This window comes from Eschscholzia californica, unplaced genomic scaffold (assembly GCF_041429995.1).
Source record: "Eschscholzia californica isolate CP2 unplaced genomic scaffold, dmEscCali1.0.p SCAF_4, whole genome shotgun sequence".
In the NCBI taxonomy this organism is placed as follows: Eukaryota; Viridiplantae; Streptophyta; class Magnoliopsida; order Ranunculales; family Papaveraceae; genus Eschscholzia; species Eschscholzia californica.
This window is the reverse complement of record NW_028238461.1, coordinates 35510242-35526845: the sequence shown is the minus strand read 5'-3', so window position 1 is coordinate 35526845 and position 16604 is coordinate 35510242. Positions and strand designations below refer to the sequence as shown.

The 16604-nt window shown below is 35.0% G+C and overlaps 2 protein-coding genes across 2 annotated transcripts; both read right to left on the bottom strand.

The window, feature by feature from the left end:
• Positions 1-3344: 3344 nt before the first annotated feature.
• On the bottom strand, positions 3345-6322 carry XTH30 (xyloglucan endotransglucosylase/hydrolase 30). The gene is made up of 4 exons (XM_086637421.1): positions 5917-6322; positions 5706-5806; positions 4460-4668; positions 3345-4032 (listed from the first exon to the last, which is right to left on the bottom strand). The coding sequence occupies exons 1-4, from the start codon at positions 6131-6133 to the stop codon at positions 3492-3494; spliced, it is 1068 nt and encodes a 355-aa protein (XP_086493547.1). The 5' UTR covers positions 6134-6322; the 3' UTR covers positions 3345-3491.
• A 5840-nt stretch (positions 6323-12162) lies between these two features.
• Positions 12163-16272, bottom strand: LOC147544332 (beta-casein (DUF760)). The gene is made up of 3 exons (XM_086635273.1): positions 15901-16272; positions 14092-14369; positions 12163-13078 (listed from the first exon to the last, which is right to left on the bottom strand). Exons 1-3 carry the CDS (start codon positions 16054-16056, stop codon positions 12262-12264), a joined length of 1251 nt encoding a protein of 416 aa, XP_086491399.1. The 5' UTR covers positions 16057-16272; the 3' UTR covers positions 12163-12261.
• Between the last annotated feature and the right edge of the window lie 332 nt (positions 16273-16604).

Below are 16604 nucleotides of genomic sequence, written 5' to 3'. Positions count from 1 at the left end.
CATCTTGACGATCGTAATGTGCTCTTATTATCATCGTAGCAATTTGTCTTTCATTGTTTATGCTTCTAACTTGATCCATCATGATTAGATTAAGTTCTTTTATGATTGATGCTTGATAAGTTGATAGGCAATAGTTAGAATTCCGTTATGTGGTGAATGAGCTTGACCTCGTTGGTAATATTGTTCTCATGGTTGTGCATCCGATTTGATCCACCATCATTAGGTTAGATTCTTTTATGGTCGATGCTTATTAGTTGTCAGTTGTTATACCTAAAAGTCGTGGAAGCTATCGAACCTACCCAGAAATTGATCCGATTATGAAGATTAATCGAAAAGCTAAGTCAAAATCAAATATGCGAACAGAATTAAACGAGGTTCGGCTTTAAAGCCTACGTCCTCGGGCGAACAAGAAAGCTTTATTGAAGGATAGATGAAGACGACTAACACAACCCGCAAGTTCGTCCCAAGATGGTACCGTATAGATTTTAACCTTCTATACTAAATCTTCGACGACCGAGAAATTTAACACCGCTCAAAACTATGAACAAAAAATTTCTCTCTAACTTGCTCACTCTCTCTAGCTCTCTAAAGAAGAGTTGTTGCTTGTGTTGGTTGGTGATTACCAATACACAAACCCCTATATATAGTTTTTTTATCCACCGACCATAATAGGAATTGGAGCCTTGTAGCCAAAATTTAGAAACCAAAGATTTAGAAACCAAAGAAAGCCGACCTCAATCCAATTGATGCCATGAAACCGCCTATTGGCTTTTGCAAAACTAAACCGCCAATACCAATATCCTATACTGCCTTCTTTTGGAAACTGCCTTCTTTTGGAAACTGCCTCAAATGCCTCTTACATCAGTCATTAGTTAACTTATTATCATTCGAGAAATTCAACTTTGTAGTGTCATTGATGATTACGACTTTATTTGACCATGATTAGGCGGATTCGAAACCCTAGGTCCTCTTCCCCATTTGAGTTCATTTTCGTTATCTCTTTTGTTTGTCTCGTTATTTTATTACTCTATTATTTCAATCACCAAAACCATTTGAAGAACCGTACTAATTCTAAGTATTAGAATAGGTTTCACTTAGTCTCTGAGGAACGAACCGGTCTTACCGGAATTATTACTTGACGCCCGTATACTTGCGGGTGGTGACCTATTTAGGGTAACTATCTAGGCCCATCAAAATCTACTTGATTTTTTGTAGCACCAAGAAGAAGAAACCAAACCCTTTAGTAACCCTTTGAAGCTCCCTCACTTTTCCACACTTCTTCTCTCTAGAAATCACTTTCTCTCTCTAGGTTGTATTACCTTCTTTCAATTCCCAGCTAATGAGAAGAAAAGAAATAAAAAGGGTGAAAGAAATTAAAGGGTCGGGAAGGGTTAAAGGGTTTTCAAGCTTTATAAGGGTGTTGCTATTTGCACCCTCGTTTTCGCTAATAGCACCCCTATAAAGTGAGGGTGTTACAGATTGTGTGTAAAATGAAGAATCCTAAATGAGCAAGAGACTAGTGGTAAAATTTGGCACCAAAAACTTGATGCAAATTTTTCTAAAATAAATAACCACAAGTGTACGAGTCTAAAGAGTATAGATACAACAGGTAGTCAACACTTGGTTGCCCAAGCGATTAAAGTGTTAGACATATACTCCAAAGGTCCCTGGATGTCCCGGGTTCGATCCACGGAGGAGGTGAAATTTCTGGATTATTGAATTTGGGATTATTAAGACATAAATAATGTAGATGGGCTTTAGGCCATAATTAGTTGGGTTTTAGGCCATAGTTTAGTTGGGCTTTAGGTCATAGTTTAGTTGGGCTTTAGGCATGTTCTTGTTTAATCTGACAGTTATCGAGCTTATCACATCTTTGATGTATCAACGTCATTGTAATGACTATCGTACATCGAAGTCAAATTCAAAAAAAAAAAAGATACAACAGGTACAAATTGTTGCCACGAGTAAGTTTGATATAAGTATCTTAATCTAAAACTAATAAGAAAGAACTTTGAAATTTAAATTGATGAGAGAACCAAACAATAAGTAACCGAAAAAGTAAGGTCTTTTGTATAGGAAGAGCACCATCTGGTATAGGCATTGCACTAAAAAAGGTGAATTACGTACTTGCTCTTCCTTTACTAAATTAGTTTAAGGAAAACGTTATTAGGATTTAATAAATAACTTTAAATATAATGATCTGAAAAAAAAATAACAATAAATTTAATCTTTTATTGATTCATGTATTTTTGTCTGATATAAAACACTCAGCCCTAATAACGACCACTACTATCAACGTCATCATTAACATGACAAAAATTACAAAATACATAAGTTTACCATCATTATTATCTTAGTTACAAGCTTTTAATGATGTCTCAAGATTTCATAAATGAGGAACTATCATTAATGAAGAAGGGTGCAACCTCATCAAGAAAGAAGAGTCATTCGGCTTAAATGAAGACATCGACTAACGAGGCCATTGACATTAAACGAGGGCATCTACCTAAAAGAAGACATCGACTTAAACAAGGGCATATAATGAAGATAATATATCTCAGGTAACAAAAATTTCTTCTTTTGTCTTTTTCTAAGGTTGAACAACATTTTTTGGGTTTTTAGTCGTTTTTTGTTCCACGCCGTAGAGGATTTTCGATGTCGAATGAAAAAGACAATAATTTCGACCGAAACAGATGAGATTTCGGCCATATTTCGTTTGATGTGGACGAAATTTGTTTACTTTTTCGAGGCTCTGGTTGAAATTTTTTACTATTTTCATTCATGAAATTTTTTATGCTAAGTCGAAACTTCTTTCATGCAGATGTCGTTTATGAACTATTACAAAAAAAAATCGGAGACCGAAGTTTAAACGGTAAGAGGTTTCTCCCTTCTTTCATGAATGAAAAAAAACGGTCGAAACTTATGCTAAGTCAGGTTTCTCCCTTCTTTCATGAATGAAAAAAAACGGTCGAAACTTATGCTAAGTCGAAACTTACCGTTTAAACTTCTTCCGTTTTTTACCGTTTAAAGTTTTAAGGGAGATACCGATTTTTTTAACCTAATCAATTTTGAGATATTTAAAAAAAAAAAAATCTCTCCGTATACTAAAATTGATGCTCTCCATATCTAATGCACTCCTATACTAAGCAATGCTCTTCCCGTGCCAAAGACCAAAAGTAAATAGAAAGAAACTTAATAGGAGAGAAGTCCACAGTTTGGAACTACCACAGCCAATAACATCTAAAAGGAAGCATCTGACTAATCAAATCTCTTTTCTATAACTTGAAAAAGAAAATAATAATAATAATAATAATAATAATAATAATAATAGTAATAACAATGAATTTAGTTCATTAAAATTGATTTCTATTAATTTATGCACCACAGTAAAAAAAGAAATTATATTTTTCATTTGTATTAATAACAATAATAAAATAAAGAATAATCGAGAACGACATCTCATTTACAATGTCTTACTTATTTCATCCTCTTCATATTTCAGCCTGGTTGCTGGATAATTTAGCATTGGTTATGGTGGTTCCACCATGACTTTTTCGCTTTGATCGGCGGTGGTGACTACCATGACCACCACCAAACTTCAACCTCCCAGTATCTTTAAACCTCCTCTTCTCCTCAGGTACAATCACACATTCCGGTGGAGGAATGGGGTATCTTAAAATATCATAACAATATGAATAATACATATATTTCTGCCTGAAGTTAGACATGGCCGATCGTCGTTGAGATGTAAGAGTGGTGTAATCAGCATTTTCTAATTCCGATTTCTTTTCTGAACAACCAGAGTTTGGTACTTGTTCAATAGGATCTACTGGACAACCATTAAGGATGAAATCTGAAAATTCAGATACGAAAGGAGCGTATTTATAATTAACCTTATATTTACCCCCTGATGTTGCCCAACTTGATGCATCCCATATTGTTGCATATAATGCCATGGGTTTTGCTGGGAAATCTCCACCCATTGCTTCATTCTTCACTATTTCTCTAATGGGTACATCGTCGACATAGAAACTGTAACATAAAAATAAAAACTTTGTCAATAGGGACCAAAGTTGAGTTTGTAATAGTCCAAGGTTGATACTATTTGCAAAACAATAGTATAATCGAATAAGAAACTTATATAAACCCATTTTGACCTATTCATGCATGAAATGTGTTGTGATTTGTGAGAAAAAGAAAAAAAAATCATGCAACAATAACTTTCATTTTTATATAAATTACAAATCACTTTGATGTAGGAATGGGTGTTCATGCTTCTGAAATGGTCTTAAGAATCTTTATATGGCGTTTAGGACTCAAATTGTCTTAAATGATGGTAGTTATTGAATTTATTCAGTTCAAGTATTTATTATGAGGTATCCATACCGTATTGAATGTAATGACTCGTATATTCTATCTCAATTATGTATATAAATGTAAGAGAGAGATGTTTGCTCACATGATAATCTTTTCAGTCCACAGGATGCTGTAACGATGAAAATCTTTAGTAGGATCGAACCATAAGTAGTATCTCTCCTCTCTACCTCTGCTGGTACTTCCATTTCCATAAACATTTGTCTGAAATCTCCATTCTTTTCCTTCGATATTCCCCAAAAATTCAATATCTAACTCATCATGTGTCTTCTCAAATACATCTGCATTTGATGTCTGCCCATGTCACAAAAATAATTTTAATTTTCATTCATGCAATAACATAACAGAAGAATTGATTTTATGCCGGGTGGCTACCCTATGAACTCTATTCTAAAATTTCTAACGACAAATACGTGTACTCAAATAAAATCAACAACAACAGCGTAATATGGAGAGAGAGTCCATTGTACTTTACTAACATAGTTCAGTACATGTGCCGGTTTTGCACTCATGCAACTATAGAAGATGTTTCGTGAACTAAAACTCAAGAAAATTAAGGAAAAGTTCATAGTTTTGAGTTACTTAAACTATAATTTACATACATTATATCATAAATAAAGACAATTAAGAAAAACTAATTACCCATTTATCAAGTTACTTCAATTGAAATCAGAATTAAATATTTTTACTTCTGAAATCAAAAGTAAAATTCATAATTAAGATACCCATTTTCAAGTTACTCTTAATTTAATAAAAGTAAACATATGTACCTAATATTCTCTCTTAATTGTAATTTTAGGGAATTATCTTTAGTTGTAACTAGGATCCTACAGACGCTCCGTTTTTTTACCGAGAGCCGTCTTTGCTCTTGCTGCTCTCACAAGCTATATAAGTACGAGGATACTTGGAGTGGCCTCGTCCGTGTTGGCTTAACCAACATGGGCTCTGACCTGTCCGAATGCCCTCGTGCTGCCTGGTCCGTGGAAGTCGGATTGCTCAGTGTGACGGCCCATGGCGAGCGCCAAGAGTAAAATAGGGGACTGCCTTTAGAGGCACCCACTGTAATTTCAGTGAAAATCTAGCACAATAACCTTGAGATTCGCGCCACAAAAAGATCTTATAAACAACACCGTTAAACCATAACAAAAAAATGGAAATTCAATCCGAAAAAAATTGAAAATAACAAAATAATTCTAAAAATAACAAAATTCCCATAAATTCGTTCCAAGTTAACTAAAGATCTTAAATAATTTCCTAAAAGGGACAAAATTGTATTCAAATTACAAAAAGTTACCATTTTAATTAAAAGAGCCAATTAAGAAACAACTCACGTAGAAAGCAACAACCACTCCGGCCGTGTAGGCAGCCGGCAATTTGATCTTTGCACTAAACAATCCATGATTGTATAAACTTGACGAAATGAACCCTGATCCTGTTACATATAATTGAAAAAAATATAATTGTAATAGATTATAAATCAACAAAAAACAAAATGGAGGACGATAATGAAATTAAAAGAAATTTGAGGATGAATAATCAAACCTGAGTAACGGTTAAGGAGAAGACGAACGGAATCTCCATCAGATGAACGGAGGATATTAAAATCACCAAAAAGAGGATTATATCCTTCGTCGAATTTAATTGTTGTAACATTAAAAGATGCATCTGTCATCCATGTTAGAGAGAGAATAACAAGAACAAGAAGGAGAATCCAAGAAGAAGAGAGAATTGAGGATCTTGTTGATGATGATGATGACATTTCTTTAGAGTCTAGAGAGAGAGAAAAGCTATGTGAAGGATGGGTTTTGATTCATTAGTTTCTCTCTCTCTAAAACTAACTCTTCCCAGGGGTCCTGTTCCTTCTCTCTCTCTCTTAAAACCAAAATAGGTCTTTCCTACCTTTCTTTGGTTCTCTTTATTTGGGAGGGGATTTTATAGTAAGAATGTCAAATAAGGTGATCTGGATGTATATTTTTAATAAGTTTAAGAGACTAGGATGACATGTGGGTACAAATGTTTCTCCTTTTTTTTTTTTGGAAATTGACTACGGTCTACCGTCTACGTTAGTCGTAACAGGATATTGATATATCATGAAGACGTGATAAGCACAGTAACCGTCAAAGTTAAATTGATAGTGAAAGAAGCCTAAAACCAACAATATGAAAGAGGTCTAAAACTCGACATAATTATTACATTATTTAAATCTTTAATAACTCAAATTTAATAATCATGGATTCCAATTCTCGTGAGAATCAAACCTAGAACCTCAAGATTTTTTGTGTTTATGTCAGTACTTTTAAAAAGAGAATTGCTACACCGCCCAATATTAAAATTCAACTTACTAGTTTGACAAGTCTAGAGTTGGATGTTTGTTATAACACGAACAATTCATGTTTTCGTTAAAATAATTTAGTTATGCATGCACATTTTTTCTTAGATTTATATAGATTGGTGGTCTAGTGTGTAGATATTTTTTTTTTTGATGAGCAAGTCTAGTGTGTAGATTGGTTACCTCAAATTGCAGCATCCACTTGGATTTATTGGATACTTCGGGTATCATTATGATAATTTACTTTTTTTGTTGAAAAATTATGATAATTTACTTACAAATTTGAAAATTATATTTACTTTTAGTTACTCAATATGTTTGATTTATTTGTTGGTTGAATCTTTATCGATGTTACTAACCATAAGAATTAGTATGTATGAGTTCCAGTTAACTGGTTGCTATTGTCAAGTAGACATTAGGCAGGGACGCAGGGACGATCCAGACCTAAAGCAACCAAAACGATTGGTTTGGACCCAACGTAATTGCATTTTATTTTATGGGTTTTTTGAGCTTACCTCCTCAAAACTAATTGCTAATTGAGTTTACCCCCTTCAGTAATTGGTAATTGAGTTTACCCCCTTGAATTTAGATTTTTTTGTCAAAACTACTAAGGACATGTTTGGCATTTGATAATAAAATCATAAATTAAATAATATATAAATAAAATTAATCTTTACTAATATATTCCCGGCCAACTCAAACAATAAAGTAAGGTGGAATCTCTACTAGGAATCATATTGAAGAATAAGTGTTCTTGGTAGTCACAATTATTTCACGTACACCAAACACAACCTTTGTGTTTTTGCCAATAATAGTAAGTCAAAGTGGGTAAGCTCATTTACCTATGTTTGAAGTGGGTAAACTCAATTACCAATTAGTGATGAGGGGGTAAGCTCAAAAAACCCTTATTTTATTTTATGGAGTAGTCTTATATATATTGAGATTCCAACGCCGTCAAAGATTTGACATTGAGTTTTATAACTTTGGCAACCATTTATGTGTTTATTTTAGCATTGTGATGTAGATATTCCACAAAGCATACTAACCATACATATTGATTTATGAGATAAAAAATGTTTGAAAAGTTCAATATTAGAATAAAAATTTGCCTCATTTAAACCATGGTTGAAACATTTTGAAGCTCATTTAATATACAAAAGTGCATTGAGAGAGAGATTCAGTGATACCTCTAATCAAGAAATGCACCTTCAAAAGCATTTTTTTTCGGATTTAGAAATGAGTAGTCTTTTATTATACGTTAGCCTAGTTGGAAAGTGAACAATTCGTGTGATTGGGGTTTCTTAAGTCAATGATTTTTGCCCCAACCCAAAAGAGAAATTTATAGCTTTTGTTTTCCAATAAAGTGATACATTTCCGTAACTTACAATTAAAACATACAAGTAAAGGTATGCATTTTTTTTTGAGAATTGTACATAAATAAAACAGCTAAAACAAGAAATAACATCTACGAACAACATAAAATTAGATCCTGCTGGTTGTGCCACACACGGTGTTTCTCGTACTTCCTGCTCTATTTGGCTAGACCGTCCGCTAAGGTTTTATTTTGCCTAGGAGAGTATGAGAATGTGGTATTGGCGACATTCGCCTTTAGCGTCTGGATGATGTCTATAATCTTGATGGATTGTCATTGCACAGTTGATCTTTGGTTGTTGAGATGCTTAATCACATTCAGGTTGTCGCTTTTTATCTGGAGATGTTCAATATTTAGATCTTTCACCCAAAGCATTGCTTCTCTTCTTGCTATACGTTCACATTCTTCCGAATTTTGTCCTCTAGTTGTTTAGAAAATGCTATAACAAATTGAGTTGAATCGTCGTGCATAATACCGCCTATGCCTGCCGCTTCTGTCATTTTGGTGAATGATGCATCTACATTAATTTTGAGGAATGTTCGATATTTAGATCTTTCACCCAGAGCATTGCTTCTCTTATTGCTATACATTCACATTCTTCCGGATTTTGTCCTCTAGTTGTTTTAGAAAATGCTATAACAAATTGAGTTGAATCGTCGTGCATAATACCGCCTATGCCTGTCACTTATGTCATTTTGGTGAAGGATGCATCTACATTAATTTTGAGGAATGGTGCAATTGGAGGAGTCCACTTAGACGGATTAATCTGTTTGACCTCTTTGCTTTTGGCTTTTGAGTTCATTGTAGTGGTTGTTGTGATACGAGTTATAACCTGCATTAGAAGATTGACAATTCTTCGAAAATCATTTTTCACATCTTACCTTCCAAATGAACCAAAGAATATAGGCGTAGAGGTTAGTTATGTATACGTCAATATATTTCCAGCTGATAATCCATTCCGTAATGTTAGCTATGCAGTTTATAACTTTTAATTTTCAATAAAGTGCTGCATTTTTCAGTAAGTATTCTTTCCTTGGTACATATCTTGTGTTTTTATTTCGTTAGGGTAATTTTCTTTATTGCTGATACTGATAGAGGTTAGTCCACCATTTTTTGGTTTAGTGGTCAGACGCCCACTCTAGAAAATGGAGCATCTGACTTCAATTCTTAGTGAAATAAAAATCTATGATTTATTGAGTTTGAGTTATTAAGAGTAAAAGTAGAAATAGATAGACTTTTAAGTTTCATAAGTTCATCTTGAGATTTTTTTTCCTTTTCATTTAGGGCCAAACTGTCTTTGATGATACCCGTTACTAAATTTATATACCCTTCTTTTGAAGTCCATAAGCTCTAGGTCGACTCTTTCTACCTTCCCATGAGGCAGAAGAAGCGAAGGTTCGCTCAGGAGCAGAACAAAGTAATCTATGAAGAAGTTGGAAAGCTGACGTGGTGGTAGTAAAGAAGAGGTCGGTTCGTGAAGGTATGTTGAATTCAACGACCTCAACAAACCATTTTTTTTTCATCTTTTGATGAAGGTCGTCAGATGGCCACCGACCAACGACCAGGATGTCGGTGATGGCTGAAGTGTGTGAGTAGAACTTTGACTTGGTCAGAGTGAATTGACTAAATCAAAGCTAATGGGAGTGTGTGATGGTAAAAGAGGTGCGTATATAACACTTTCCTAAGCTCCGTTGATACAATGACTTCTTCCTCTTGGGTTTGATAGGGACTTGATTAAAGCCCAATTGAGAATGACTTCTTCTCCTTAGGTTTGATACAAACACGATTAAGCCCAGACACGAGTTACCCCAAACTCGACCAAAACCTGTTGATACAAATTGTTAAGACGTAGGAGTAATTGAGTAAACCAAGAAAAACAATAAGAAATAAGCAATCACACAATATAAAAGAGATTTACGTGGTTCGGTTGGTGAGACCTACTCCACGGCAACAACGGCATGATGATTTCCACTATGATAAGCAAACAAGTTACACAAGAGATTCGTGGGAATTCCTCTATCAGATATCCCTAAGGTTTTAGTTCATAATAACCATTAAAATCCTAATCTCACTGATACACTGCCTCACCGGCTCTCTCTTTCAAGTTTCTGAAATACACATGGATACCGCTGACTTTAATAACCGACATAACATAAGCCTCGCCTTGCATACCATCTCTGTCTTAGAGCCCTGCTTCGCATACCATTGTCTTGTAAGCGGATTGGCGGGTCGAAAACCAAGTTCGATATCAAACGATATTCAAGATACTGTGAACGCAAATGACTTCTCTCCATGGCTTCAGTATAGGCTTAATTAAGCCCAATCCAATTGATACAAATCTTTACATTCTTACTGGGCTTTTGTACGGACTTAATTAAATCGAAGCCCATTTGCAACTCTTTACACATTGACATCTAGCAAATAACCTTCCAGAAACAACCCAAATCTGAAGAGTTGATTCGGCATATATCCTAACTTGGGGTCTAAGTGCATCTCCATTGCAACACCCAATTGTAGTTACTGTTAGTCTCACATAGGATTTTTGGAGTTTTTTCTAAGATAACGGAGATTTCAAAACAACGTTCTATTTATAGAGTGCCCAGTGGCGGACCCAGAAATTTTTACTTGTGGGGGCACATTTAAATGGTCGTAAATAAAAATTTAAATGACAGTGAAAATATTCATAACATGTATATATATAGTTGACTAGAATTTTCATTTTCTAACACAAAATTAGATTAGAAAATTCTCAATTTCTACAAAATTCGTACATTTTTTCAATTTATATTAATATGAATATGAAATATACTATTTGTGGAAAGAATATGAAATGAAAAATAAAATAATACCTAAACAAATTTGTATCTAATATTGTTGGTTGATTAGAGAGATGTGTGTGTGATAAGAATCACAAAAAGAGAAAGTAAACGTAACCTCGTGACCAAAAGGAACCAATAATGGGGAGCCGGAACTTAAAGTCAATCCTGACTAAGATGAATATGCATATATAAACCATATTTAAAGACATTTTTTGGTAGATATACTATTACTCTATCATTATTCTAACATATATTTAAAATTTTCAATTTAAAAAAGTTAATTTTAGACCTTCACATAACAATAAGTGAGATTCGCGTAAAAATTTCATCATTGAATCATCATAAAAACGCATGAAACTAACCATAATATTGTTTTGGTCATATAGAAAAATAATAGATGTCATAGACAATTTTCTGATAAAAAAGTGACATTAACAATAGCTAAAATGAAGCCTCACAAAATGTAGGTCAAAATAGACTTGGCATAAAATGGTCGGAATGTTGTCAAGAGTAGGGGACTAGGGGGCATAAATTCAGACCAAAAGTTAAACTAGACAAATTTAGGGGGCTTGCACCAAAGTATTGAAAAAATGAAAGTGAAAAAACAACGGCAACCAGATTTGATCTCAGGACCTGTAGGGCATAAGACTAGCTAACGAACCATTTGGCCTACACTAATTAGTGCTGTACATCTCAGTTATTTATTTTAACATATTCTCCGGACTGAAGTTGTGGTTACCCAAACTGGCGCACCCTTCCTCCTTGGAACCCACGTTTGGACTGTGGGGGCACGTGCCCACACGGCCCCTTAGTGGATCCGCCCCTGAGAGTGCCCTCTTCCGATATCTCTAATTGTCCAACTCATCGATATTCGAAATTCCAACTATTAGAAATAAAATCTTTTACATTTTTAAAACAACTAATTATTTCTTTACAAAAATAACTACCCCACATTAATAAATAAAATAAGTTTAGAATTTTCCATTGGGGACACAAAAGAATTGAAGATCTCTATATTCTTGTCACCTATGAGTGAGAATCTGAATTGGAGCTTGACACATGACAAATGGAGATATTTTTTTTAAGTTTCGCATTGGAGATGATCTAAGCACATTGAATTTGCGTACGACTTTGACGCTCAGTGGATTGTATGACTAAGACTTATTGGTACGGTAATACAATACGGTGACAGAAATTAGTTGAGATAAGAATAAGGAGGGGTCAGAACTTCCTTTCTGATGACCTCAAGGGCAGCCGGGAAGGTGTTCTGGGATCAACTTTTTGCCCCATATATAGAAGCTTCAATATCATGTTTGGTTGGAGATATCATTTACAGAATTTCAATTACAACAAAGAAAAACAAGTTTTCAGCTTGAGAAAAAGTGGTACTTGGATTCAACATACCCTTCTGCATCCCATAGAAAGGATCCAAATGTAACTGCTTCCAATACTAGAAATGTCAGCCCCGAGAACGAAATCCCAATAATCTCGTCGTTAGAAGTATCAATTGACCCGTCCTCCGCAATTCTAATATCTGGTTTCCCAAACAATGCTTGTGTTTGCTTCTCAATCAATGAAATAGCTTCTTTTGATCTTATAGTTGCATATTTCTGCAGTGTTTCAGCATCGAGATACATCACGTATGATCTTAACTTGTGTGATTTCTCTTCAGCTGAAGTTGGATAACTTCCTTCGACATCACCAAAATCTTCTGGCTGGATTCTAATCAATGAATCTGGATCCCAAAATGGGTTTTCTGGTATGGGCTCTTTAAATTTTACCTGTTCTTCTTCAAAACCTTCTGGAAGAGTTTTCATTGTTCTTTCAAGTTGGAACCTCTCATCGACTCTTTTGAGGAAGTACCCGTACATTATAGAAGCAGCATAAAGCTTCCCAAGTTTGATTTTGCTGATCTGAACTATATTCGCAAGAGGTCCTACAGTTCGTTCGCCAAGAACAAGTGATAAATGACTCTGTATCATTTCAAAGGCTTCCGGGGAGTGAACGCTTTCGAGCTTTTGTTCTTGGTTTGGCCAGAAATCTACTCTTCCAGTTGGATCTGAGGAGTCTGAGATGACAGGAATCATTGAAATGTTATTTTCCATGAATTTTTGTACAATCAAGCAGTAGATTATCTCCTCTAATGTCTTCCTCCTGTCCTTTTCTTTGACTTCTGCAATTCTCCTGGAAAAAGTTCTTATTTTAGCTTAGCAAGAGAAACAGAATCCACTAGAAAGAAGATAATGACAAATTTAGCCAAGTTCGAAAGTAATGCAGTAGAATCTGAAATTTTGGTCCTTGATTTTGTTTGAAATATTTCATCACCTTTCTCAAAAATATCTACTGTTCAGTACAAGAGTAATAAGATGATAGTTAAAGCTGAATTTGCAAACCTAATGATCAGATTCACGACACATTGTTTTCTCTTTTTGTAGGATCAGAACCGTAAATTATTTTGAATTGGCAAAATTTCATTGATTTGGCACGACAGCAAAAAGAAGCACAAGATTGTAAGAGAACAAATGAAACTGATGCGAAGTAAAAGATACGAGTCAAATCTTTCACCGAAATGGGAAATCCCTAAAGCAGACTGCTGAAAGGCTGAAACCTGGTTTCTCGCACGCATAAATACAATTGTTTTAGTACAATGGATGACCTTATGGAGTTTTCCAGTATTTTACACCAAAACTCACCTGAAGCCAACTAGGGGGCTATCACATGCAATAAATTTCTATCATCAAAATAGTCAGGAAATCAGGATAGATGATTTAGTGCCTCGTAATCAATCACAATCAATTCTGAGTTGAAGGGTGTTTGGATACCTTATGGGTATGCCCTTAAGTGTAGATATAACACATAATCAGCTAAAAACTAGACTTTTTCTTCTCCATCGGTCAAAAATAGGCAAGCTAATATATTAGATCACACGAGTTAATCTGGATAAACGTCAATTGGTTTAACGTCGTCTTTCCAACTCCAAGCTATACAAGTGTAGTATACAACTATACATATCTAGTGTGTGTACATATATATATATATATATATATATACAGAAGTCCAAGGTGTAGCAAGTTTAGATTTAACTTAACTAAAACTGTGTCTACTTCAATGAAGCTGAGATAAAACTGCAAAATCACAATAGAAGAGACATAACATCACAATTTGGAAAAATGCAAAAGGTCAGTCGAGAAAAGTACTTGTAGAGAAGATCTTGAGTTGGAGGTGGAGCTTCTTTTTTCTGGGCATCACGATCAGTTTGAAGATTCTCAAGATGCTGATCAATGGCAGCATGGAGTAGATGGGGATGGTTTTGTAGTATTTGTTCCAAAAGCTGACCAGCCGGAGATTCAAATTGTAAAGGAGCAATTGGAGTTGTATCATCATTGGCTGTCTCTGATGCTCTAACTAACAAGCATCTTCTTTGGTACTTCTCCGGCCTAACTCCTACCCTCGGAATGCAAAACGAGTACAAACTCTAGAAAGGAAAAAATTCTGTAAGAAATCCAGAATAAGTAGTAGCTAAAATGTAAACAAGTATACCATTTTTTGAAACATAAATAGTTAAATACACAAAATATGATTCATAGGTGTGTTTCCTTCCAAGGGTCACCTACAAGTAAGGTGATGGCGAGCTTAAGTGTATCAAAGGGACAATAGCTCGCTAGGTGGTGGGTTGGCCCAACATCTGAGTTCTTCTCAGTTGATCATTTGTATTAAATCGTTGATCTATGGATGGTCAATTAACCAGAAACTGATATAGGTTTCAGCTTTTCAAAATTTTTTAATCAACTGGGATGACTAGCGTGTATTATCATTACTAGTAGTCATTTCTTGATTTATTTTCCCTTCATGGATCTTGTAATTATTTGCTTTCTCGGCACTTTATATTATACAAATATTGCAGTTTCAAGAAAATATTTATACAGAATTTGTTCAAGTTCAATACTGCTGTAAAGGATTACCCATTAATAACCAGTAGCAAGCTATATTTGCAGTTTTACCAATCACATATTCGATGTACACAAAAAAAATCCATAACATAAATAATTTATCATTCTGAATCATGAATTTGCTGAAACATTGCAAAATTTTACTGAGATATAAACAGAAACCGGTTTCATACTGTTATGACGAAGAACAAGCAATCAAGAAAAACAATAAAAAAGTAAACAATCAAACAGAACACAAGAGATTTACGTGATTGGGTTGATCAGACCTACTCGAAGGCAAACAATGATGCGATGATTGCCACTATGAATGACTAATTACAAAGATATATCTATCGTTTCAGTGTGTATAGTTCACTCGAAATCCTAATCCCACCACCTCACCGTCTTTCTTTCTAACTCCGGAAATACATGAATACCCCTTATATATATAACCGTCCTAAAAAAGACTAGGCAAACATAAGCAAAAGGGGAGGGACAAAAATTTCATCTCGGGCCGAAGGTTTCTCGGTTGACGAACGCCGCCTCACAAACCTCTAAGTATCGCAGGTTTTCCCTGAGAATGGACCGCGGTCTAATCTTTTACAGTTCAATTGATCTCTATACTTGCGTATTGAACTGAGTTGAGCGTCGGAGTGTCTTCGCAAGTACCCCCATCAAGTCTTTATTAGAGAAGCAAGAAGAAGAAATCAATCAAGGTTAGCAACGTTATGTTTCCTGTAATTATCAGAAAACCACTTTTCGACATCATCATCATACCCTTTTATGCATAAGGAATCTCATAGTAATCAAATTGCCAACTAATCTAACTTCCTAACTGACTCTTTTTAGCTGAAAATGTCTTTTCCTTGACATTGTACAAATCAAAATTTGGAGAATTACCCTTTACTTTTTTATTAGTTAAAAACACTAAAAAGGAAGAATCAAATTTAGATTCTTATAAGTTTAACAATAACAAATCTTACAGAAGTATGAAGTAATTGATTAAATTGTCAATGGGAAACGATTGAATTGTTGATGAATATACAAAATTAAGAGGGTAGGTGGGGAGATGTTTACCTTGAGAAAACCTGATGAAGGGAAGAGGAATTTTGGATGAGAGAAAGATGAAAATGATTTCCTGCTAAAACTGAAATTGGAGAAGGATGAAGATGATGGCAAAACTATAAGTGCATTTTTGCTGTTAATTAGACTTGAAATGGTTACTGCGTTCATATTTTTTTACACCTTTCAGCTTTTCTAGGGTTTCTGAAACTGTTCAACTACACCATAAAACACGCAGAAAAAAAAAGAGAGAATTTTCTGATATTTTGGCGAAGCCTGAGAAGCTGATTGGACTATGGTGATTAGTGAGCACGTATTTGGAAATATATGTGGGCCTACTATCTTATGGGAGGCTTTTTTTTTTGGGTACATCAAACTACCTAAAATGATGGTTTGGGACCTGGGTTGTCAAACCAAGACAAGATTTTGGTGCACCTAAAGGCGCCCCACCTTTTGCTCTTAGCCCTCCTTTTTCTTGGCACTCTCCGTGTCTGTGGGGTTCGGACTGAGTAGTCAGAGTGCTCTCGGACTGCCCCAATCTCACTTTAATTGAGACGTGTTTGACTCCTTTTTCTTGACACTCTCTGTGTCTGTGGGGTTCGGACTGAGTAGTCAGAGTGCTCTTGGACTGCCCCAATCTCACTTTAATTGAGACGTGTTTGACTCCTTTTTCTTGACACTCTCTGTGTCTGTGGGGTTCGGACTGAGTAGTCAGAGTG

Excerpts from the sequence above, each read along its gene's own strand:
- XTH30 (XM_086637421.1), bottom strand. The coding sequence starts at position 6,133 with ATGTCATCATCATCATCAACAAGATCCTCAATTCTCTCTTCTTCTTGG. Across the intron at positions 4,669-5,705 it reads GAGTGGTTGTTGCTTTCTAC|ACATCAAATGCAGATGTATT; the intron begins GTGAGTTGTTTC and ends TGACATGGGCAG. Across the intron at positions 4,033-4,459 it reads TGGACTGAAAAGATTATCAT|TTTCTATGTCGACGATGTAC; the intron begins GTGAGCAAACAT and ends TTTATGTTACAG.
- LOC147544332 (XM_086635273.1), bottom strand. The coding sequence starts at position 16,056 with ATGAACGCAGTAACCATTTCAAGTCTAATTAACAGCAAAAATGCACTT. Across the intron at positions 14,370-15,900 it reads CTTCATCAGGTTTTCTCAAG|AGTTTGTACTCGTTTTGCAT; the intron begins GTAAACATCTCC and ends TTTCCTTTCTAG. Across the intron at positions 13,079-14,091 it reads ACTCAAGATCTTCTCTACAA|GAGAATTGCAGAAGTCAAAG; the intron begins GTACTTTTCTCG and ends AACTTTTTCCAG.